Source organism: Solanum tuberosum, unplaced genomic scaffold, assembly GCF_000226075.1.
Source record: "Solanum tuberosum cultivar DM 1-3 516 R44 unplaced genomic scaffold, SolTub_3.0 scf00146, whole genome shotgun sequence".
Lineage (NCBI taxonomy): Eukaryota > Viridiplantae > Streptophyta > Magnoliopsida > Solanales > Solanaceae > Solanum > Solanum tuberosum.
This window is the reverse complement of record NW_006239076.1, coordinates 428,721-453,328: the sequence shown is the minus strand read 5'-3', so window position 1 is coordinate 453,328 and position 24,608 is coordinate 428,721. Positions and strand designations below refer to the sequence as shown.

General features: G+C 32.7%; 2 protein-coding genes across 2 annotated transcripts in view; one reads left to right on the top strand and one right to left on the bottom strand.

The window, feature by feature from the left end:
• The first annotated feature begins 15,939 nt into the window (after positions 1–15,939).
• On the top strand, positions 15,940–18,356 carry LOC107061608 (wall-associated receptor kinase 3-like). Its single transcript, XM_015311184.1, has 5 exons — positions 15,940–16,156; positions 16,334–16,489; positions 17,616–17,644; positions 17,724–17,858; positions 18,123–18,356. Exons 1-5 carry the CDS (start codon positions 15,940–15,942, stop codon positions 18,354–18,356), a joined length of 771 nt encoding a protein of 256 aa, XP_015166670.1.
• Positions 18,357–22,494: 4,138 nt separating this feature from the next.
• Positions 22,495–24,608, bottom strand: part of LOC102602287 (RPM1-interacting protein 4-like) — a 13,176-nt gene continuing 11,062 nt past the window's right edge. Inside the window, exon 3 of the mRNA XM_006353035.2 lies at positions 22,495–22,752. Coding sequence (XP_006353097.1) covers positions 22,708–22,752 — 45 coding nt within the window. The 3' untranslated portion in view covers positions 22,495–22,707. The remainder of the gene's footprint in view (positions 22,753–24,608) is intronic.

Sequence of the window (24,608 nt, the reverse complement as noted above, 5' to 3'; positions counted from 1 at the left end):
TTTTTTTTGTTTAAGTCCACTCTTTTCGGACTCGGACTTTTGTTTAAGGTGTTGTTTAGTTTCGGAGTTGTACCCCTTGTTCTTAGACTAGTCGTTAGTAGAGTTTTGGTACAATGACTTTCAGGTTCTAGGGGTTGAATTTCCGCATTAGTTTGGTTAGTTAATTGGTTAAACCTTTGGAGTTTATGGGGACTCCATTTTTACTGTCATTTAAACATGCTTCTGTATCTTTCAATGCCTTAGTTTTCATGAAATTTATTAGTTTGGGTTGTAGTAATGGTTCAACCACCGGAGGGTTAGTGTGGGTGCCAATAACGACGGTCTAGATTGTGACATAAATTTTATAGCAAATCCTAAAATTTTGAGATAAGAAAATAACATCATATTATCTCTTGTATTATTTAATCTGATGATTGTTCTTAACATATTCTAGAAATATATGGCTTATTTCTAGCCATTGATTTAACATTAAGATGATTTAATTAGTTTAAAATGTAAAATGTGTATTATTTTTCAAACCCAAAATAAATATATAGTTGATAGAATAATTTATTAGAAATTCTCTGTGAATCAACCTCAGATAGTACACAAGGGATTCCTTATACTTAAGAACAAGCATGTGATTTGAAAAAAGTTGTGACACGTCCAGGGTGTAGGCTCGAGGCGTGACAATTAATTAACAAAAGGAGATGTTTATACCTTCTTTTGAATATATATTTCTACATGTGTAATGTGTTAGTCTAATACAATTGAGACCTTTTTGAATTGTCAAAGTCATAATACTCTATTATACGAATATATATTAGTCGAAGTTGAATAAACTATAATTATCGATTCACCATACCGCAAAATACTGAAATCAAACTTCAAAACATCAAACCATACAAAATTAAATTTGATATGGTAATGGTACAATAATTTTTGAAATTGAATACTAAAATTACCTTAGCGAAATTTCAAATACAGTACCATACCATGTACACCCCTAACAATAACTAGTGTTCTAAAAGTTAGTTGGGACTATTAGTAGTAACTAATTTTGTTAGATTTTATAAGTCTATCAAGATGTATTTTTATATAAATAGACATTGTAATCATCGGTTTACATTCATCATATAAAATCTACGTAGTTCCTTCTTCTCCTAAATTTTATTCTTCTCCTTCTTTCTGAGATTGTCCCCTCCTGGAATATCATTCAATATTCAAATTCTTGTGAATCCTGCAATTGAGTTACATTGGTATTAGAGATTTACGATCCTTGGCAGCCATGGTTGAAGGAATGCGATCAATTGGAGAATCAAGCAATCAGAATCCTACCATAAAAATTATGGATTTAGTGAAATCATGCAGAATCTCGTAATAAAATTTTGAAATCATTGTGGGAAAGGTCTCGTCTCGGGAGAAGTTGGATCATACAATAAATGAATTGAGGAATCAGTTATCCGAAGAAGATCGAAAAAAAGACTATTCCATTTGGCCCAAAAGGAAGTTGCTAGGAAAATCAAAAGATTGTTGTTTCATTGGGAAAAGAGGGAACCCCTAATCAAAATAAAGGAGTAGGGGTTTAAAGAAAAAGATAAAGAATACCTAATAATGATAATAATTTTCATTTTCATCAATCAAATTTCAATCAATTGTCAAGAATAGAGTTCTTAAGATTTTGTGGGAATGATCATAGATCTTTGTTGGTTAAGATTGTACAGTTTTTCTCTATGAAGAATGTGGTAGTAGATGAAAGAGTGATAATGAAAGTTATGAAATTGGAAGGGGAAGTCATTCAATGGCATTTGACTTGCCATTGTCTTTCATGAGATATAGACAGTACTTGCAACCAACCTGCTAGAATGAGTATGTCATGGCTTTAGTTGAGAGAATTAGGATTGATTTTGATGAACCAATGAAATAAGTTGAAAGAAAAATAGGTGGAAAGTATATTGAAGTAAACGTTAGTTTTTGAGAGGAATTTGACAAGGGTGAATTTCTCCTAAGAAAATGCTATTAGCTATTGTATTGGAGTCTTGAAGTGTAACGACACAATTTTGTTGTTATGGAAAAGCCAATGGAGAAAGAATTGGGGCTAGAAAACTTTTTCGTAGTAACTTGAGATTTCCTAGCCTAGTCCAGATTAGGACGAAATTGGAGTCAGGCGAGTCTAGAGAAAACTGGTAACAATTGGGTGATATAATTATGATTTTGATCACATTAGTAGATAGCTAAGACGTTAAGGAACCCGTACGACTTTATGGAATTGAATTCGGGCGAGTAGAACTTCCGAAACTGATCTTAGCGTGAACGGGTATGTTCTGAGTGTCATGGGATGAAGGTGTGTTGTGTAATGGGGGCTTGGAATTCAAATTCAAACATTCTGTCTCCGTACATGTCGATGTAGCAGGACGGATGCCGTTGTAGCGGGACAGACGTGACTTAAGTCGAAAATAAAACCCCAAAAATGTTTTATTCTGCACTTTTTGACTTTGAGAACTAGGAGACGACCCCAAGTGAGTTCTTAACCGTTTTTCACCATTCTTGAGGCTAAAGGTAAGGATTTAACTCCCAAAATCCGTTTTTCGATCCGTAGATTGTAATCTAGTGGGTAATTATCATTGGGGGAAGGTTTAGATATGAAGTTAATGGTGGAAAAAGCCCTAATTTGGGTATTGGGATCTTGAGTTAGCCTAGGGTTGATAATGTTGATCATAATCTGGGTAATTAGGCCTCGTTTATTGATCCTTGCGTTAATTGTATGTTTTCAGACCACGAACAAGTGGGAAGAATCCGAAAAGGGAAGATTCAAGTGCCTTAGGGGATTCAAGCTTGGTTCGAGGTAGGTGATGGTTATGATTTCATGATTGTGTGATATATGTTTGTTCTTGCTTCATTGTAATACGTGTATGTATGCGAATGTTGCTCTATTGATCACACTACTTGTAAATGAGGATAGTTGAATAATTGAATGTCATGAATCATAACTTGATTGAATGTTTTGAGAATATACTTGTGATTGTGGCTTGTTGAATGGATCGGGTGTTGCGTTCCGACACACTAACTGGGATCGGTTGCCACGTTCCTGCATAAATATATGGATTGGTTGCCACGTTCCGGCATAAATATATGGATCGGTTGCCACATTTCTGCATAAACATGGATAGGTTGCCACGTTCCGACATAAACATTGGATTCGGTACCACGTTCCGGTATGCTACCAGTTTGGGTGTGGGTTCTATGAGAGGACCATTGATTTGACATAATTGTATATCTTGATAAATGTGAAATTTTTCGTTGTTCATAAATGATATCAATATTGTGTATATTCGGTGTATGCATGTTATTATATTGTTGTAGTGACTTACATATGTTGCAATCAATGGAATAGTCGTGTGATCCTAATAGTACAATGTGGTTGTGTACTAATACTGCACTTGCTCTTTCTTTGTTGAGTACAGGGCATCTTCAAGTGGCTATTGATAGACCTCAGCTAGGTGACTATTGAGCGTGACCGGATTCAAGGGTGAGCTAGTTCTTTCAGACTGCCATAGATATTTCTTGTTTAAGTCCACTCTTTTCGGACTCAGACTTTTGTTTAAGGTGTTGTTTAGTTTCGGGGTTGTACCTTTTGTTCTTAGATTTGTCGTTAGTAGAGTTTTGGTACAATGACTTTCAGGTTCTAGGGGTGTTTTTCCACATTAGTTATGTTCGGTGTTTTAGTTGAAACCTTGGAGTTTATTGGAACTCTATATGATTTTCTACATTTAAACATGCTTCCGGATCTTTAAATGTCTTAGTTTTTGGTTGAGTTTGGTAGCTTGGGGTGTAGCAATGGTTCTCCCACCGGAGGGTTAGTATGGGTGCCAATCACAACGGTCTGGGTTGTGACAAAGTTGGTATAAGAGCCCTAGGTTTATTGACCTCATTGTACAAAATCGAGTTTAGTTGAGTCTTGCGGAACGGTACAAAGATGTCCGTTCTTTTCTTCGAAAGGTTATAGGACTTTAGGAAAAACTCACTTCTTTCTACTCCTTCGTGCTATGACTTGAGTCCAATTGGTATCTGGGTGATACAAATTGGTATCTTTCCTCCTTCACTCTATGGTCCGAATTAGAGCAACAAAAGTGGTAACACCATCACTAGCAAGAGAGGATGTGTATAGAATACCGACAGTTGAATAGGGTCACCATTTGGAACAAGTTTCACTACCTCGGATAAATGATCTTTTGGCCAGTTGCAGGGTACATCAGTTTACATTTTTACTCTTGTACTGGGAGATCGATAATGGTCATCTATGGAACAAACTAATTTAGAAATCGGGCTTGTCTATGAGTTGTAACTTGAAAACTGTGAATATGTGTTCCTTGTTGCCTGAATTAACTGTGAAGGTGGAAGTTGTATTTGCTTGGATATGATGATATGATCATGTGCACAACAAGTGTGGGTCTGAATTTTGATATGTACAATATACTAGCTGAATTGATTGAAACTATGCAAGTTGTAACTGCTGAGTATCGTGAAACTGGTTGCGAAAAGAAGGTCACGACTAAGTTCGATGCAAGGGTCTAGATAATGTACGAGGTGATTCATAAGAAATATCTGGACATGTCTTGTGCTTGAGTAATAATCGCGTGAGTGTCTGTGTGTAACCTGGGAATGTGTGAGTTATGGTGTTGAATTAATGAGAATGAGTTGGATGGTGTATCGTTGGATTGACTCGGGGTAGACAATGATATCCTAGTTCAAAGGATTGTCCTAAATTGCTTAGTAAAGCTGAAAATCGTTGGGAAATTTAGAAAAGAAAAAAACCCAGAAAAATTTATTGCCTGGGTACTGTTTCCGTTTGAGCTGCTGGGGCGGGATTTTTCTGCCAGAGCGGAAAATCCCCGCTAGAGCGGGACAGGGCGAGACAGAACCTCAGCCCTGTCTCCTCTGTTTTTCTCAGGTCTCCTTATAGAACCCGAATCGAATCTGAACTAACCCCTACAATCCAATCAGTGTTCAGCAATCGAGGATAGACTATAAAACCTTGTAATAAATCGAATGTTGTCAAACAAAGCAGAAAAACTAGCATCCATGTGCTTACAAAAACAAAAAGAGTTTGCAGATTTTCTAAGTGTGAATTTTGGTTGACATCGGTTGCCTTTTTGGGGCATGTAGTTTCAAGGGAAGGGGTAATGATAGATCCCCATAAGATTGAAGCACGCAGGAATTGGGTTCGACCTAGTTCTGTGACTGAAATTAAGAGTTTTGTGGGGCTCGCTAGCTACTATCGCCGCTTGTGAAGGGATTAAGGTCAGATTTGCAGATTCAAGTTTATAGGTGACAACATTCAAAAAGTCTTGGTAAGGTACGCTAGATAATGAACACCATTACTTTGGAAAATGCAGTTAGTATTGTTGTGATAACATGTGTGGGTTGTTTGGAGAATGATGAAATTAAGTTATGTCAATTAAGGTTAGAGGCTATACTATGATTTCATGGATTGATTGTATATCAATGAGGGTCAGGATACGACGGCTCCAATAGAAACAATGCTTACTTGGTTAAGTAATTAAGTGTGTTACAATTGTAACGAACCTAGGCATATGAGGATGAAATCGGCAAGGTTGTGGAGGATGGAGAAATGGTAATGCATGTAGAGGAACAGTACAGACACGCAAGGAAGTTGCCCGTCAAGATGACAGAGCTCAGTTTTATGCCTTTTCGGGCAAGACCGAGCTGAGGGTCTGATGCAGTGATCACAAGTACGACTATTGTTGGTGACCGAATGTCTAATGTGTTGTTTGATCCAGGTTCTACTTATTTTTATGTGTTAGTTCAATTGATTTGATGTGACTTGTGATATACTTAATACCCCTATCCGTGTTTCTACCCCAATTAAAGAGTCGGTCATAATCACCCTTATATCGTGTTGTCATGTTGTGTTTATGGATTTTCATATTTGGGGTTTATTTGATTATGCTGGATATGACTGACTTGATATAGTCTTAGGCATTAGTTGGTTGTTCCCCTATTATGTTGTGCTTAATGGTAATGCTAAGTCTGTAACTCTAGAGATCCCAGGTAGGGAAAGGTTAGAGTGGGAAGGGGGTAAAGGCCTAAGTCAACTAAGGTCATATCATTCGTGTGGGTAGGAAATTGTTTGGCGTAATTAGCTCATATTCGGGATGTTGAGGTCGAATCTCTTTCTATTGAGTCTATTCATGTGGTGTCAGAATTGAGAGATCTTAAAGCTCAAATCCAAGAGCTTCTTGATTAAAGTTTCACCCCTCCTAGTGCTTCCCCGTGGGGTGTTCCTGTCTTGTTTGTTAAGAAGAAGGATGGTAGTACGAGGACCAGTGATTTTATCTTAAGCCATAAAGAAATGGATTGATATCGGAATGACCAGTGTATGAATAAAGAAAGTCCCATTGAGTATACTTGGGTGAAGAAAATTGAAGTATTTTAGTAAGAAGGTACGTATAAAATCAGGTTAGTCCTTTGAATTTGATGAGTTTACCTGAGTTTGAGGCGTCGTGTTGATGAAAAGGTTGACTTCGTTGTGATAGTCAAGGTTGACTGAGCGTAATGGTAATGAGAGTTAGTGATGGATTGTGACGAGATGCAACTATTTAATAAAATTATTGGGTAAGTGAATTTTTGTATAGTAATTACAACTTGTGAGTATCTAAGGTTGTGGTTTTCTAATATATGGTGAGTAACGTGGTTGTATGGAAATTTTTAAGAGATGGTGGGACACCACTTAAATATAATCTAACAGTGCTAAAGTCATAATGAAGAAAAATAGTGGGATGTAGTACAGCCGTGAGAAAGAGGCGAGAGCAAGAATATTCTATTTGATTGCAAAGGCTGAAGAGATATCTTCAGAGGGGTAGATAATTGGGTTCAGAGACGCGTGAATTCATTCGTTTTGTTGTGGCTATGGTAATAGTGTCACAAGTCGTCAGATTGGTTAAAAACTATTGGAAAGGACTTGAGAAAGGAGTGTATAGACATTAGCTCAAGTGTGATGATAAGTGCTTTGTATTTGTTTTGAGTTTAGTAATGAGTACGATTGAATTGTTAGCGAAAGATATTGTAAGATCGATGGAGATGCGATCAATGATAAACGAAGATCCATGAATTTATAAAAAATCTTCAAGTACAAGCTAATGTTGATAGATAAGGGGATTGTGTTATACGGTTAAATTTATAATTCAGATTTTTCATTGTATGTCTACATTCGTAGTGATATATTTTGTCAAGGTATGAATTTGTAAGGCGAGAAATGATCAATTGTATCAGGTATTGAATCTTTTAAAGGACTTACACTCGGTTGAGTTGTAAAGTTTATTACTTTTGATTGTTAAAGTATCTAAGAAAGGTTTTCATTTAAAAAGTGTTGGTTTATAATAAGGTAAATGGTCGAAGTGTTCATAATGGTTGTTAGTATTGAGAATGTGGGCTTCAGTGGAATGGTGTGAAGAGTATGTGGAGCCAACTCAATGGAAATGACTGGTATTGATGCTTCAGATGAAAACCTTTGGTGTTATTTCGTAAAATTCCTACGTGATCATCTATTTAGTTTTGTACATGGTAGTGAGTATTTTTCACTAGCTATGATTACGTGTGTTTTCACTTTTGGGAGTGGATCCCTAGTGATGGATCATGGATACCAATCTTGCGATGTTCCCTTGATGGAGTGGGAAGATTGGGAAGATTTGGTTACTTCAAATGACATATTTGGTATGGTTTTGGAGTTGTTAAATTATTTAATAGTTCTACATATACCACCTTGCTTATGAGAATTTATAGAAGAGCTACCATGCAAATTTATGGTTGTCCGACAATCTTAATACTCATATTGTCATCGAGTTCATGTATCAATTATATGTGGTTGAATGTGGGGATCATTGGGTCCAACTCTACTGTTCTTACGAGGTAATCTACAATTTCTAAATCTAGCATTTTGATAGTGTTGTTGGAGTGCTTATATGCTTGGACATATCCCTCGATGAGTATCTGATTTCTAAAGACCAAAATTTTATAACTTAAACTCATGGGAAATTGGGTTGTGAGATGGAGATGTTGATAAGAACTATGATGGTTTGGGTATTATGATGGTGTGTTGGTTGGTTCAGGTTCACCTCTAATTGTGGCGAGTTTTGATTTAGGATTTTATCATGGTTATGTGAGAAAGGATTCGTCCTAATGTTTGTGTCAAAGTAATTGATTACATGTTGCAGACATGTGTACGACCAACTTTGGTGTTTATTGGGAATAGCTTTGTTGTTAGCTAAGTGTACATACAACAATAATTATCACTCGAGTATAGTGATGACTTCATTGAGGCCTTGTATGTGAGGATGTGTAGGTATTCAATTTGGTTGGTTTGGGGACGGAGATTATATCATAAAGTGAGACTCAGTATTGTTAAACAAGACCTTCGGTATGAAGAAGAACCGGCTGAAATTCTTGATCACGATGTCCGGAAGCTAAGGACATGTGAGACAAGTATCCCAGTAATTCGACGTTTCAGATACTACTCTACCTTTATTTTAGCCAGTTGATCACTCGGGGATGAGTGATGGGTAAATTGGTATCTATTGTAATGACCTGACTCCTCCGTTATGGAAAAGCCAATGGGAAAAGAATTGGGGCTAGAAAACTTTTCCGTAGTAACTTGAGATTTGCTAGCCTAGTCCAGATTTGGATGAAATCGGAGTCAGGCGAGTCTAGAGAAATTTAGTAACAATTGGGTGATCTAATTATGATTTTGATCACATGAGTAGATAGCTAAGACGTTAAGGAACCCGTACGACTTTACGAAATTGAATTCGGGAGAGTAGAACTCTCGAAATTGATTTTAGCTTGAACGGGTATGTTCTGAGTGTCATGGGATGAAGGTGTGTTGTGAAATGGGGCATAAAATTTCAAGTTCTCTTTCCTAATGGATTGGCTTCCCACAATGAGGTAGTGTTGGAATTTTGTTTTAAATAAAATTGATGGAGTAATAAATATTTTAGATGAAGAAATGTCTTTTGAATGAAAAAAAAATCTGTCCTTTCATTCTTTGGTTATCACTCATTTATTTAAATCCAACTTTTTGTAATTTCTAGTGTATATTTTTACCAACAATGTTTCTTTACTAAATTTTTCAAAAGACAATTTCTTCTTCGACCTTCTGAAAAAAAAATTAAGTTCAAATTCTTGCTTATTAATAATATTTCTTTATTGTTTGCTTAATGCAAAAATTCATATATCCACTAAATTTATTTACGTACAATCCCATACAATCTCACAGAAGAGAGGGAGAAAATATTGTTCTAGTTTTACACGTATTTCAAATCTTCAATTCTCTGAATTCTTTATTTATATTATCAAATCTTCGTCTTTCCGTTCCTCTTTTTTTTTTTTTTTTCTGTTCTTGATAAATGTTTGCCAATAATAGGTACTTCAGCCAAATCAAAATTCCTCACCAATAACATCATTATTTATATTGTCAAATCTTCGTCTTTCTGTTCTTCGTATAGTTTTTTGTTCTTGATATATGTTTTCCAATAGCTACTTCAACCAAATCATAACTCTTCACCAATAACATCATTATTTATAACAAATGGGGACTTTGAAACAAGGACGGAGCTAGCTTTAGTTACGAGTTTAGCAGAATCTAATACATTTGGCTCAACCCCATATTTATAATAAAAGATTATTTATGTCTCGTTATCTAAAATACATTAATCAAGGATTATAGTTCAGAATCCATAAATAAAAAATCTTAAATTTACCTTTCCCTAAAAAGCAAGTTGTAGGGTCGATTCTAAAGGGTAGAATATGAGGGATGTGTCTTAGACCCCAAATTTAAGGGCCCCTATCTTTTTTTTAGCAATCATAAAATTATATGTTTTCTTTATGAGTACTATCTGTAGAAAAACTTTTTAAGAAAAATCATTGAAAAGGAAAGAATATTTTTTAAATTCAAAAAATCTATATAGTAATATTTGACTTGCTTAATATTTTAGGTGAACTTTTTTATAATTAAAATTAATAAAATCTTATCTAAAATTAACAATGTCTCGAGAAATATTATATTGATTATTACATGAGGTTCACACAAGGTTTGGGGTTACTTGTAAGCCTCTGACTAATCTAACTAATTTAGATCATTCTTTTTTGGGGAAAAGGACAAATATACCTCCGAACTATTATAAATGGTATGTCAATATCCTCCGTTATAGTTTACCGTTATTCTTTTGGGTTGAGTAGATCCTTGAAGCTAACGGATGGACATGTGGTTTCATCTAAATGATTTACCTGATTTTATTTATTTTTTACCCAAAAATTAAAAATCTACCCGGCCCACAACCAAAATGGGCGGTGCCGAAATCCACTCTTCATTTTTATCTAAAACCATCCCTCTATTCTTCTCAACCCGCCATGACCATGGAATCAAGAACTCATTTTTCAAGAAAAAAAATGACGTGTTCACTAAAACTACTCTCTTCTTCACTTTCACTTCAAACTTTGTATCTTCCCATTCTATCCAACTTCAACATGTCACATCCCCTGCTTGTGTCAATCTCGTGTCTTTCAAAAAAAAAAATATAGATATATATATATATATATATATAGAGAGAGAGAGAGAGAGAGAGGAACATAGACAAGGTGGTGTGGCACCTCTCTATGGCCTCCATTCATATTTATCTTTTTTTTCCTTTTTTTTGACCATTTTTCTTCATTAATTATTTGTTTTATTTTTAATATCTCATAAAGTCTTTATATTCAAGTACTCAACTTTCCACCTCCCACTATAATTTATCTTCTTTATTAGATATACTGTGCATGTATTCATAACTCTCACAATTTTCAACTTTTCATATTCATAACCTTTAAATATTAAATATGAAACCTTATGGTATTCCTCCATTATTTTCTATATAAATTCATATTTTTTGTTTCATGATATTCTATCAAAAGTTATCCTTCATTTTCACCATTTTATTATATTCATGCTTTTATTTGGCTTGAAAAAGAAGAAGAAGGCTCTTGAATAGTAATAGGCTTGTAAAGTGGATAATGACAAGAGTTTAGATAATTATGTATTGATTTCTTTTTCCTTCTATTTTTTAATGATATGTGTATTGTACTATTTCTTTTTTTCTTTCTTTATTTTTTCTCTCTTTTTGCTCTTATATATCTCTATGATGCCTCTTAAATTTAATTTTTACACAAAGAAAGCTTTTGAATAGTAATAGATTTGTGAAGTACTGAATATCAATAAGAGTGATGCCTCTCTACCTTTGTTTGACTTGAAAAAGAAGAAGAAAGCTTTGAATATTGATAGGCTTGTGAAGTGGATATGAAAAGATCTTAGACAATTATGCGTTGATTTTTTTTTCCTTCTACTTTTAATTTTAATGACTAAAGTTGCAATGATATGTGTATTGTATTATTTATTTTTTTCTTTCTTTCTTGTGTATTTTATGATGCCTCTTAAGTATATTTTGTATACAAACTTAAAATTTAATTTGAGGCACGAGTAATTAAATATTAGAAGTATGAGAGTTATTTGTTGTATAATTTCTATTTATATAATTTAGTCTCTTGTTGTAATAAATCTATAAAAAGGTATATGATTCTTTTACTCATATTTAATTTTTCATAACTGTTTTTTATATCGAAATACTGGTATTATAATATTTTTATTTCTTTATCTTTGTTATAATATTTTTATTATATATAATTATGAAATTACAACTTTTACTATAATATATTTATGAGTCTTAATATGAGGAGGAGATTAATTTTTATTGAGTAATAAACATCAATACTTAGCATTTAAATCAGTAACGGATTTGTTTCATTTCTTCAATTGTTATAAGTAATTATTAGCAAACTTCAATTTAATGAAGTTGAATCACTACTACTTTGTAGTTTGTATACAATTCTTTTACCTTCTTTGTTTTTATATGTGTTCTTTTACCTGTACAACATATAGGGAGAAAAAAGAACAAAATAATTGTAGAGGCATTAGTGAAGGATAAACGATAGGGAAATTGTATATGCTAGAAAAAAATGTAACTCAATGGTTGTTTTAGTTTCTTTTTAATTTTCATTTCATTTTTATTTTATTTAATAACAATTATAGAAAGAATTTTTTAACTTTTATTTAGATTTAAAGAAATTAAAAGGGTCAACTGCCAATAAATGCTTGTATGAATGTGTATCATAATTTACTACGAAATATTTGCTATGTACAATAAAAATGAAAATAATTAAAGGATATATATTATAGCTTATTGCTTAAGAATAAATTCTCTCTTTTGTTCAATATTAATTGTTAAGTCTAATAAAAAAAAATCATGTTGGTATTTATCTTGATAATATAATATAATTAGAACAATTAATGATGTTATAACTGGAGAAAAAAAAAGGCATAACATTGATATAGATCAAAAATTAATTTTCTAATTAAAAAAGGGGATAATTCCTTTGGGTTTCGCTCTATGACATTCACCTTTCTGTAGTTTACGATATTACGCCTACATCCCTTATTTTAATTTTTTTTGTAACCATTCTTTAAAATTATTTAAAATAAATATAAATCAACTATAACTTGACAAATCTATCCTTCTTTGTATCAGTTTCTTCATATTAATGCATATTATTAAAAACATGACTTATTTAATAAATACTTTAAAAATAAATCAACACAAACAAGATTATACTATAATATATATTTATTTATTTTATATATATAAACGTGTTCTTTTTTACCAAACAAAAATTCACACTTCTTCATATTGATTTATTTTTAAAAATTTCATTATATAAGTCATTTTTTAAATAATGTGGATTAATATAAAGAAATTAATACAAAAGGACAAAGTTGTCAAATTATAATTGATTTATATTTAGTTTAAATAAATTTAAAGAATGATTACAAAAAAAATCAAAATAAGGAAGATATACATAATATTGTAAACCACAAGGGAGCTGAATTTTCTAAAATTAACCCTTAAAAATTTTAGGCACCGCACAAAGTGCCGGCAAATTCCCTAGTTTTATATAAATACATAAATGTCAATGACATATTTTAGTCCATAAATTTCAAGTTATCTTTCCTAATGAATTGGCTTCCCACAATGAGGTAGTGTTGGAATTTTGTTTTAAATAAAATTGATGGAGTAATAAATATTTTAGATGAAGAAATGTCTTTTGAATGAAAAAAAATGTGTCCTTTCATTCTTTGGTTATCACTCATTTATTTAAATCCATCTTTTTGTAATTTCTAGTGTATATTTTTACCAACAATGTTTCTTTACTAAATTTTTCAAAAGACAATTTCTTCTTCGACCTTCTGAAAAAAAATTAAGTTCAAATTCTTGCTTATTAATAATATTTCTTTATTGTTTGCTTAATGCAAAAATTCATATATCCACTAAATTTATTTACGTACAATCCCATACAATCTCACAGAAGAGAGGGAGAAAATATTGTTCTAGTTTTACACGTATTTCAAATCTTCAATTCTCTGAATTCGTTATTTATATTATCAAATCTTCGTCTTTTCGTTCCTCATTTTTTTTTTCTGTTCTTGATATATGTTTGCCAATAATAGGTACTTCAGCCAAATCAAAATTCTTCACCAATAACATCATTATTTATATTGTCAAATCTTCGTCTTTATGTTGTTCGTATAGTTTTTTGTTCTTGATATATGTTTTCCAATAGCTACTTCAACCAAATCATAACTCTTCACCAATAACATCATTATTTATAACAAATGGGGACTTTGAAACAAGGACGGAGCTAGCTTTAGTTACGAGTTTAGCAGAATCTAATACATTTGGCTCAACCCCATATTTATAATAAAAGATTATTTATGTCTCATTATCTAAAATACATTAATCAAGGATTATAGTTCAGAATCCAGAAATAAAAAATATTAAATTTACCTTTCCCTAAAAAGCAAGTTGTAGGGTCCATTCTAAAGGGTAGAATATGAGGGATGTCTTAGACCCCAAATTTAAGGGCCCCAATCTTTTTTTTAGCAATCATAAAATTATTTCTTTAAGAGTACTATCTGTAGAAATACTTTTTTAAAAAAATCATTGAAAAGGAAAGAATATTTTTTAAATTCAAAAAATCTATATAGTAATATTTGACTTGCTTAATATTTTAGGTGAACTTTTTTATAATTAAAATTAATAAAATCTTATCTAAAATTAACAATGTCTCGAGAAATATTATATTGATATCCACACACCTTCAAAGTGTTTTGGAAATTAAACTATCTATATTTTAGTGTCAACTAGGCCATGAACAGTGAGGCATCTACCTGATATGCAAAGCACGAACTTCTCTCAATGGTCGTCTGCATTATTTAAGTTTATAGACAAGTTGTTACAATTATATATACAAAATTATATTTTTTATATAGTTCTAATCTTATCCTTCTTCTTTTTTTTTCAAGAATTAGACTTTAGTACTAGTATATCTATAGTTCCCACTTGTATTTTTTTTGGAGTTAAAATAAAAATAAAAATCTAAATTATCATATTTTCACGAGCTTCATATTTTAACTATCAATTGTTCTATTTAGCAATCTAACCTATCACTCCCTTGTATTACAACATACCTTGATGTTGAGTTGACCTACACGCGCCTGTTGTCCAGTGGGAACAATATTTGGCCAACCCAGAATCGAGATGTGTTTTTAATATAAAAGGGAGTGATAGTTTAGATAGGTAAAAGATAACAATGGATGGTTAAGATATGAAACTCAAAATAAATAAACCATAAATTCTTGTTTTTATTACATCTCTCTATTTAGAAATGAACTTCAAATTTCTCATTTTAAACATAATTACATGATTTTGTAGCCACATTAAAATGTTTATGGATGTTACAGGTTATAGGTTTCGAAAGCCTGTCTTTCTTTCTTAAACTATGTAACCGGCCAAACACCATCGCAATTGAGGGGTCTTCAACACCTTATACTATTTTAAAGCTTAGGAATTCAAAAGAACTATCTAACATGACAAGAAATTTGATACCTTCTATAACAATTTCAAGTGGATTTCCTAAATGTATATTCTCCCTTCGTTTAAAAAAATGACTTACTTTCCTTTTTATTCTATTTAAAAAAGAATAACTCCTTTCTTTTTTCGACAACACTTTATTTTCAACTTTCTACCTGACATGTTTAATTAAAACCACAAAGATTAAAAAAACATTTTGGTACATTTGACGCAACTTTATTTTAGAACCACAAGATTGAAAAATTCTATTTTTTTTAAACTTCGTATCAAGTCAAACTAGGTCATCATTCTTTTTGAAACAATGGGAGTATTATCCGTCAATATATATATGTGTGTGTGATGAGGGAAAATATAGCTATATCACTTCAAATAAAAACTAGCTAAACCTAAAGTATAACAAGATGGCTTTTCTTGCCTTTATGCTTCTTTGTTCTACCTATGTTAGCTATGTACTCAACATAACAACTAAACCAATGGAGGTCATCGACATATCAACTAGCCAAATACGTATTAGAAACGTGTTGGCAAGCAAATGTTATGAAGAAAATGGTGAACTATCTGCTCAACAACTTGTGTTTCTCAATACAGGAGTGTCGTTTTCACGTTATCTGAGAATGATAACAAGTTGATTCTTATAGGATGTGATGATTTGGCTATGGTTTTTGGTTTTTGGTTTTTCGTTATATGAAGGGAAGAATTTCAGCACTGGTTGTATGACAACTTGTTCAAGAGGTCAGGATGTGAGCAATAATGGGACATGTTCCGAGATTGGTTGTTGTCAAGCCGCGATCCCTAAGGGGTTGACGACTTATTTAGGTTTTGTAAATAGCCCCGGAAACCACACTAATGTATGGTCCTTTAACCCTTGTAGCTACGTGTTCCTTGGCGATCATGAAAAGTTCACCTTTAGGGGCGTACATCAGACTTCATGGACCCAAACTTTGTGGACAGAATAGTGAATGATGTTCCTATTGTGATTGACTGGGTAATTGGGACTAAAAATTGCAGTGTGGTTAGAAACTCAACAACTTATTCATGTATGGAACATAGTCTATGTATTGATTCTGAAAGTCGACGTGGAGGTTATCGTTGCATTTGTGAGGAAGGATATGACGGAAATCCTTATCTTAGTCCAGGCTGTCAAGGTTTGTGTGACCATCTCATCAAAAAGCTTAAACTATTAGAAAGAGTCAAGCACATGCTTTCAGGAGTTTTGTCTGCTCTAATACCATATTGAACTGTGTGACCATCTCATCTAAAAGCTTAAGCTGTCAGAGGTACATTAACTTTCTGATGAACTAATTTGAGCATTCTTGTAACAGATATCGATGAATGTGCAACGAGACCTTGGGATGGAATTTGCAAAAACACTCCAGGAGGGTTTGAGTGTTCGTGCCCGAAGGGATATTTTGGCGATGGAAAGAAGGGACGTGGTTGCCAGAAGGAGCATGATTTCCCCATCTTAAAGTTATCTCTTGGTATGTAAACACAATTACAATGGCATGAAGTTTCAATTTATCAAACCAATATGGTTAGAAATTATAGAACCAAGCTCAAAATGATTTAGGTAAGTCTTTAATTATCTTAGTCAATAAGCATATATCACTATAATAGGGAGATTTTACAATTACCAGTACATGTGGAGAGGAGACTCTCCAAACTTATATATTCAACATAAACTATCTTTAACATGAAAAAACTCAAATATGTCATCAAACTTTCAGAAAAGATTCATCTATGCCATCGGTTAAAAGTTTGGTTCATTTATGTCATTTCTGTTTGAGAAAGAAGGTTCATTCATGCCATTATTTGTTAAAGGAAAACAGTTCCAATTTTGCAAAATTATTTTTTTACGTGGTCAATTATGATTTGGTCACGTCACTAATTAAATCATTTTTTTTAAAGGGAAAAAGTTTAAATATGTCATCAAACTTTGAGAAAAGGCACATCTATGTCATCAGTTAAAGTTTGGTTCATCTATGTCATTTCAGTTAACAGATAATGACATGGTTGAGCCTTTCTCAAGTGGAAATGACATAGATGAACCAAACTTTTAACGGATGATATCGATGAGTCTTTTCTCAAAATTCGATGGCGTATTTGAGCCTTTCTCAAAAAAAAAAAAATCCCTCTTTTAAGACATAATTCCTCACACACTGTTCCATAGATACACAACTTATTTACCATATTTTTTAATTTTTCCACCATTTGAAAAAATTACAAAATTCCTTACTCCCTCCTATTCTCGGATATATCACTTTACACGATGTATTGGTCGGATATATCATTTTATGCAATGCATCGGTCGGATACATCATTTAATGCGATGTATCGAGACGTTGAGTGATGTATCCGATCAAGACGCGATGTATCGGAATGTTAGCAATGTATCTGGAATTGGGACGTGATGTGTATTGGGTACGTTTTGTAATTTGGAAAAGAATAGAAATATGATGTAATTAGCTCTTAACACTATGAGATTTACGTAAATATCCCTAATGTTAATATGAGAAAATAAAGTCTCTTCTTTTGGTTAGGAGAAAAAAAAACATGTTCCCAATATATATTTTTTTTGACATTCTACTATATATTGATCAATTGCAGGTTTAGGTCTTGGATTGTTGTCAATACTGGTTAGTGTTACATGGATATATTTCAGTTTAAAAAGAAGAAAAATTCTTCGAAAAAAATGGTGGTATGTTATTAAAACAGCAAATGTCATCCAATTTAAACAAAGTGTTTACGACAGAAGAGCTTGAAAAAACCACAAACAATTTCTCAAAAGATGGGATTCTTGGAGTAGGTGGAAATGGTGTAGTTTACAAAGGTGTTCTACCAGATCAACGCGTAGTTGCAATCAAGAAATCAAAATAGAAGAGTTTATAAATGAAGTCGTAATACTAACTCAGATTAACCACAAGAATGTGGTGAAATTGTTGGGGTGTTGTTTGGAGACCGAAGTTCCTTTATTAGTCTACGAATACATATCTCATGGTACACTTGACCATCATATACATACCAATAACGGAGAAATGACTTGGCTTTCTTTCCAAAATCAGTTAAGAATAGCCGTTGAATCAGCAGATGCTTTTAGTTATCTACACTATGCAGCTTCTATACCTATCTTACATAGAGATCAAATCCGCTAATATTCTATTAGATGATTATTATACAACAAAAATTGTTGATTTCGGAGCATCCAGGTTAAGACCTTTTGATCAAGCTGACATGAGTTCACTAATTATACCGGGTTATCTACACCCTAAAGCTATACAAATGGGATTGTCAGATAAGAATGATGTTTATAGTTTTGGTGTAGTACTTGCAGAGTTGTTAACAGGATGAAAAGTTATTGATCTCACTTTACCCAACAAAGAGAAAAGCTTAGCCGCATATTTCATAGCTTCTATGAAGGAGAATCGATTGTTTCAAATTCTCCATCATAGGGTTTTGAAAGAAGGCTCTTTAGATCAACTTAATGCTATGGGTGAGCTTGTCGTTAGATGTCTTAATATAAAAGGTGAAGAAAGACCTACCATGAGAGAAGTCGTGAATGCATTGGAAGGATTCACTAAATATAATATACGTTCTTGGGCTCATGATCTTGATCAAGAAAACGATCAACTACAAATGGGAGAAATGATAATTGAACAGAATGATCTCTATACTGTGTTAACGCGACGTCTATCAACTCTCATACATCATCATCAAGTGTTCAACAAAGCTCTGAATATAACATCAAACGTGAAGAAGATAACCTTGACAATATTTCATAAATTTGTGTATTTGGATCGATGTTCATTTGATCGTTCATTCATTGCTATAAACAGCCCAACCTGAGGGTCTTCTTTTGGAAATAGTCTTTCTGCTTTCACAAATCACAAGGTAGGGTAAGGTCTCTGTACACGCTACCCTTCTCAATGTGAGATTACATTGCATATGTTATAGTTGTTGTATTCGTGTTTACTTATTGCTTATGTTACCTATTCAATAATAATAATTACGTATTGCTTAATTAATACTCTCTCTATCCCTAATTACTTGCCCACATTTTCCTTTTTAGTTGTTCCTAATTACTTGTCCATTTTGACAAATCAAGAAAGGACAAAAAAATTTACCTATTATACCCTCAATTAATTACTTTGAAAAAGGTAGGACTTCTTGAAAATATTAAGTTTTTAATTCATCCACTTCATAATTAATAAGGGTAAAATGGTAAACTCACTATGTCAATTATTAATTTCTTAATTGGTATGTCAATTCAAAAGTGGACAAGTAATTAGGGACAGAGGTATTGGAGTATGATGTAATAGTGGTCTCTAAATGAGTATCAAGTTATAATTTTCTTATCATTGACCCTAATCCCTTTCTAAATGTTAAAGTAGGTTAGAGTCTCACACGTTGGTTGGAGAATGGATGAGTGCTTTGCTTATATGGACTTTACAATCCTCCCCTCGTGATCATGAACTAGCTTTTGAGGTTGAGTTATACTCAAATGTCATATCTTTATATGGTATCAGAGTCGGGTCCATCCATGTTTGGACTCTCAGTATAGTTGAGATTGGGCATGAAGGAGGGTGATAAAGTGGGTTAGAGTACACATGATTGGGATCGGACGGGTAACTTGCTTATATGAACTCGAACAATCTTCACCTCATGAACTACCTTATATGATCCTCCTTGTCATGTATTTGATCTACGCAAATTATGTTGGATAGTACTATTGAATTCATCGCTTCTAGTTCTTTAAATAGGTAGATTTTATGCTTGCTAACCAATAAAACAAAAACTTCATCTTCATTTAGCATAGTAGGAATCTAGGTTATTGGGTGTTTTGTACACCAAGAATATTTTCAACCCTTTTCAATAATAACAAATCGATTTGAGCTTGAAATTTTCGATTTGATTGTAGACCCACTTTAAAGCTTGAAGCTTTGTCCATCAATGGTGGTAGTATTTTCTCAACCCCTTTCAACAATAACAAATGGATTTGAGCTTGAAATTTTCGATTTGATTGTAGACCCACTTTAAAGCTTGAAACATTGTCCATCAATAATGGTAGTATTTTCTCAACCCCTTTTAATAATAACAAATCAATTTGAGTTTGAAATTTTTTATTTGATTGTCGATCCATTTTTAAGCTTGAATTTTTGTCCATCAATGGTGATATTGTTTCCCACCCCTTTCAACAATAATAATTTGATTTGAACAAAAAATAATGAAATTGATTTCTTGATTTTGATTGAAATAATATGTTTCTGGATTTTGTTTGTGAGATTTGGAAAATGAATTGAAGAACATTTTTCCTTTTATTTGATTTCTAATGGAGATGATAAGCTATGTTTTTATTTGTAATTTTAAATGTCATGATATTTTAATTTGGGTCATGAGTGGGTAAATTATGAAAAATTGGTGGGTTTTCAATTTTTTGAATAAATAAAATAAGGTAAATTATTTAGATGATGTTATGTGTTAATCTGTCAGTTTTAAGGGTATAGACGATCCAAAATATTGACGGTAAGGATATATACAACCTTAAAATATAACGGAGAATATTGACATATTATTTATGATAGTACGGGAATATATTTATCCTTTTTCCCTTCCTTTTTTAAACAAAAGGAGTACTAATTTTCCATCCATGCTTATTAGAATAAACCTTTTTAAATTACTACTATATCAAAAGAAGGCACTTCGATCTTCTTCACATTTAGTCCAGGATATTTGTGAAATTTCTACATCATATTAATTTGTTTATCTTGCTTTTTTAGTCTGTTATACATTTGAAAATTATGTTTAAAAAAATACTATAAATCATAGTTATAATTAATGACTTTAAATATTAAAAGACATACAAAATTGATTGATTATTTGTGTCACATAAATTGGAACCGGGGGGGGGAGGGGGGTTTAATATATACTATTTGAAAACTACGTAAAGAAATACTATAAATCACAATAATAAACAAATTAAAATATTTTAAAATTATATAAGTATTTGAATGACTCTCCAAATGGACTTTGTATCACATAAATTGAAACAAAAGAAGTAGAGATAATGCACAAATACCCCCTAGACTATGACCGAAATCTCCGAGACACACCTAAACTTAACTATGGTCTTATTACCCCCAAACTAATTTAAAATGGGTCGGGGGGAGGGGTAATAGAAACTTAGTTAAGTTTAGATGTGTCTCTGAGATTTCGATCTTAGTCTAGGGGTACTTATGCGAAGTCGTGCTGACACAGATTCCTATATCTAGTACTATAATAAGTGTGCGATCAATTGTATAAAAATTAAAGAAAAAAATACAAGTTCATTTATGTATGATGAGCTTATTTGATTGATAGTTATTACATTAAGCATATGAAGAATTACCATTAATGAATTTGAAATGTAATGTTCGACCTAGTTCAATTCTGCAAATTTTATAATATTAGAGCATAATTTCTTATTTTTATATGTCTATAATACATAAGTTAAACATGAGTTTAAGGGAACACTGGCAATGGTACAACTAATTTCATGTGTTGAAGTTTTTGCCTTATTTCTTAAAAATTGTAACCTCCTCCTTTTTATTGTCGCACACATAAGAAGTTATTATCGAATGAAAGTAATGTTTTGTAGAAGTTGTACATAAGTTCGATCAAATATATGTTTGTTGACTGTTGGAGTTAAGGTGGAGGTGTGAATGAAAAATAGAAGAATATTTGTAGCTTTAAGTACATTTTAAATCGGAATTTTCTCCTTTATTGATAATAAAATAAAGAGAACTTTTGTATTTATATATAGAAACACTTCTTCTGGCTCTTAAAGTAGTTTTGTTAATTCCTTGAAGACTTGACTCTGGACAACAATATTATGAGCTATAAGCTTGTTAAAGGCTACGGGAAAAAAGGATTATCACCTAGGTGCATGATAAAGTATATATACAAAGGGCTTATGACTCAGTAAATTGGGTGTTTATTGAGCAAATTATTGCATTACTTGATTATCTCATGGTGTTTCTTAAATAAGTGATGACCTGTTTGATGACAATAGCATACTCTCTGATGGTGAATGAACCTACAAAGCCCTTTAATGCCAAGAAAGGCTTGAGACAAGTACATCTCGTCACTTCTCCTATGTGGTTTACAAGCTATTGCATAGTAGCGGAGGGAGCGGAAGTTTTACCCTGTGCACACTCAAAGAATAGCGGCTGCGAATTTTCCTTGTCATAAAAAAAAACTAGGGGATCTCTTGTCCCCCTTCCTCTTTGTGTTAGCAATGAGACTATTAAAGTCACTTGAGGGCACAACCATGGGCAGAATATTTAAGTCCTCAAAAAGTGTTCAACTAATTTCACAAAAACACAAATAAAGAGCACGAAAAAAATTAAAAATATTTACAAATTTATTTTTTTAATGTTGGTGCCAAATGACACTAGTATGGACATAAGAGAAGAAATCACAATTAAGCAATCTCAGCCCTAGCACTGGAAAGAAGATGGGAAGAAACTGACTCAAGGCAACAATAATAAAATCAAGATCAAAAAATAAATAAACCGGTAGCAAAGTATCTTCCGATGGCGAAAGTTTTTTAAATTCTACAACATAACAGAACAAATTCCAGTACAACTATGAACTTGAGGAACATTTGTGACATAATATTTCAGATCAAACACTCTCCAATGCCGCGGGTAGAAGCAAAGAGAGATCACGATTCTGCAGCAGCAGACTGTATACAGCAGAACCATTTTTTCTGAAAAGCAATTGCATACACAGAGGTTATTATATGGAATTCATGAATCTAATCCGATGATCGAAAAGATTATCAATTGGCAAAACTAACAGCTACTCCCAGGACTAAAAGCACATAAATATAATGTGAACCTCCTATGTATAGAATTGATGAACACAATCAGTTCTTGGATAATGCATAACTGAAGGGCCAATGAGATAGTTTCCTATTTGCCCACTTATGAGAAATTTCTCGAGCAAGAGCAGCTTATATACGTGAGCGTGCACCAACTATGTAGATGCTATATGCATGTTGTTTATCTTACATTTAAATTCAGTAGTACAACAAAATTCCAATGTTAGCATCAGTATCAAAATCAAACTAGGATTCATAATACAGAAAGCAAGCAAAGGCAAAACACTGCTCAAACTGTAATGCTCACATCTAAGAAGCCTCTTATAGAAGCGATAGTGTAACTGCATACAAAGCCATCATATAATAATTAGAAGATACACTAACGAACGTTAGTTCTTTACATTTTGTACCGATAATGTTTCATTTTATGAGTTGCACTCCATCCATTGTTTTTTCCAATTTGCCTCCCAATGTATGCAGTATTTCTTAATGTGCGAAATACCCTTTACTAGTTCCATGATTTGCTCCTTACGATGTGTTCAATTTTCTAATTAACACCCTATCCTTTGCAACATCATATGATACATTTGTGATGGGCCAAAATAAAAGTAATACAATTTCAAACCATTATATCACTATGAAGGAAATAATTCATTTGTCAAGGGGGCATAGGCATCAGTCATCTGTCCAACAAAGGGTAAGGTACTTATCCTGCTTGCAGACAACAACACAGGTTAGTGGCACGTCGATCTGACTATGGTAATCCAAGTGAGCAAAAAAAGACTTTTGGCTTGTTTCGTAATAGCGACTTACTTTTCCAAAAGCTACACTGTTGACTAGCCACAAAAAAAAGAATATTTGGAATTGGAGACAATTGCACGAACAAAAGGTGAACAAGAGTCCAATACTACCCCAACGATAACATGAAAAATACTAAACTTACTAATGGCTATAGTCTTTGGCACCATAACTAAAAGAAATAATCAATTCTAATTGACAGTGAAAGACACAAAAAAGAGCATATATGTAATTGAAAAATGTCCTTTAAACTTGTGGCCTTAAACATAACAAGTGAAAAGTTGAAGTTAAAGTATTACCAAAAAAGGAAATTGGGTCATTCTTTTTTAAACAGAGGGAGTAATTAGTAAAAAGGCACGCAAGAGACAAACTCGTAAAGCCAGCAAGCTATGTTGCACAGACTCTTAAAAAATGTCGAGAGGTGCGTGTCAGATCCTCAAAAAATAGCGTATTTTTGAAGGATCTGACACGGGTACGGCAACATTTTTGGAGAGTCCGAGCAACTAGCCAGCAAGTACTCAAGCAATTACGCCTAGAAGTTGCTCTGCTGGCGTGGACAAATATTATTCATGTCCAGACCCTTCCTTCACATATGATTTATTTTATGATTTTTTGTAAAGGATGGGGTGCCAATAAAAAAATTGATACATTGAGAAGGAAATCAGGAAACCAAAAAGAAAAGAACAATAATGCAAATTATAAAAACGCAAACACGTTATGATGCAAATCATAAATGTTAGAATAGAATAGGAAAACACAATCCTACACAAACTACGAATAGTTTGTGGTCTCCTATTTGGTAAGGAATTGTATTATATAGTGTCTATAAATAGGGTTCTCTATGTAATTATTAGAACAACAATTCAATAATATTTTTCCCATATATATTTCTCACATGGTATCAGAGCATTGGTGAAAAAAAAAAAAAAAAAAAAAAAGAAAAA

Coding starts and splice junctions, on each gene's coding strand:
- LOC107061608 (XM_015311184.1), top strand. CDS start 15,940: ATGGACCCAAACTTTGTGGACAGAATAGTGAATGATGTTCCTATTGTG. Junction 17,645..17,723: donor TTGGATTGTTGTCAATACTG/GTTAGTGTTACA, acceptor TTATTAAAACAG/CAAATGTCATCCAATTTAAA. Junction 17,859..18,122: donor GTGTTCTACCAGATCAACGC/GTAGTTGCAATC, acceptor TACACTATGCAG/CTTCTATACCTATCTTACAT.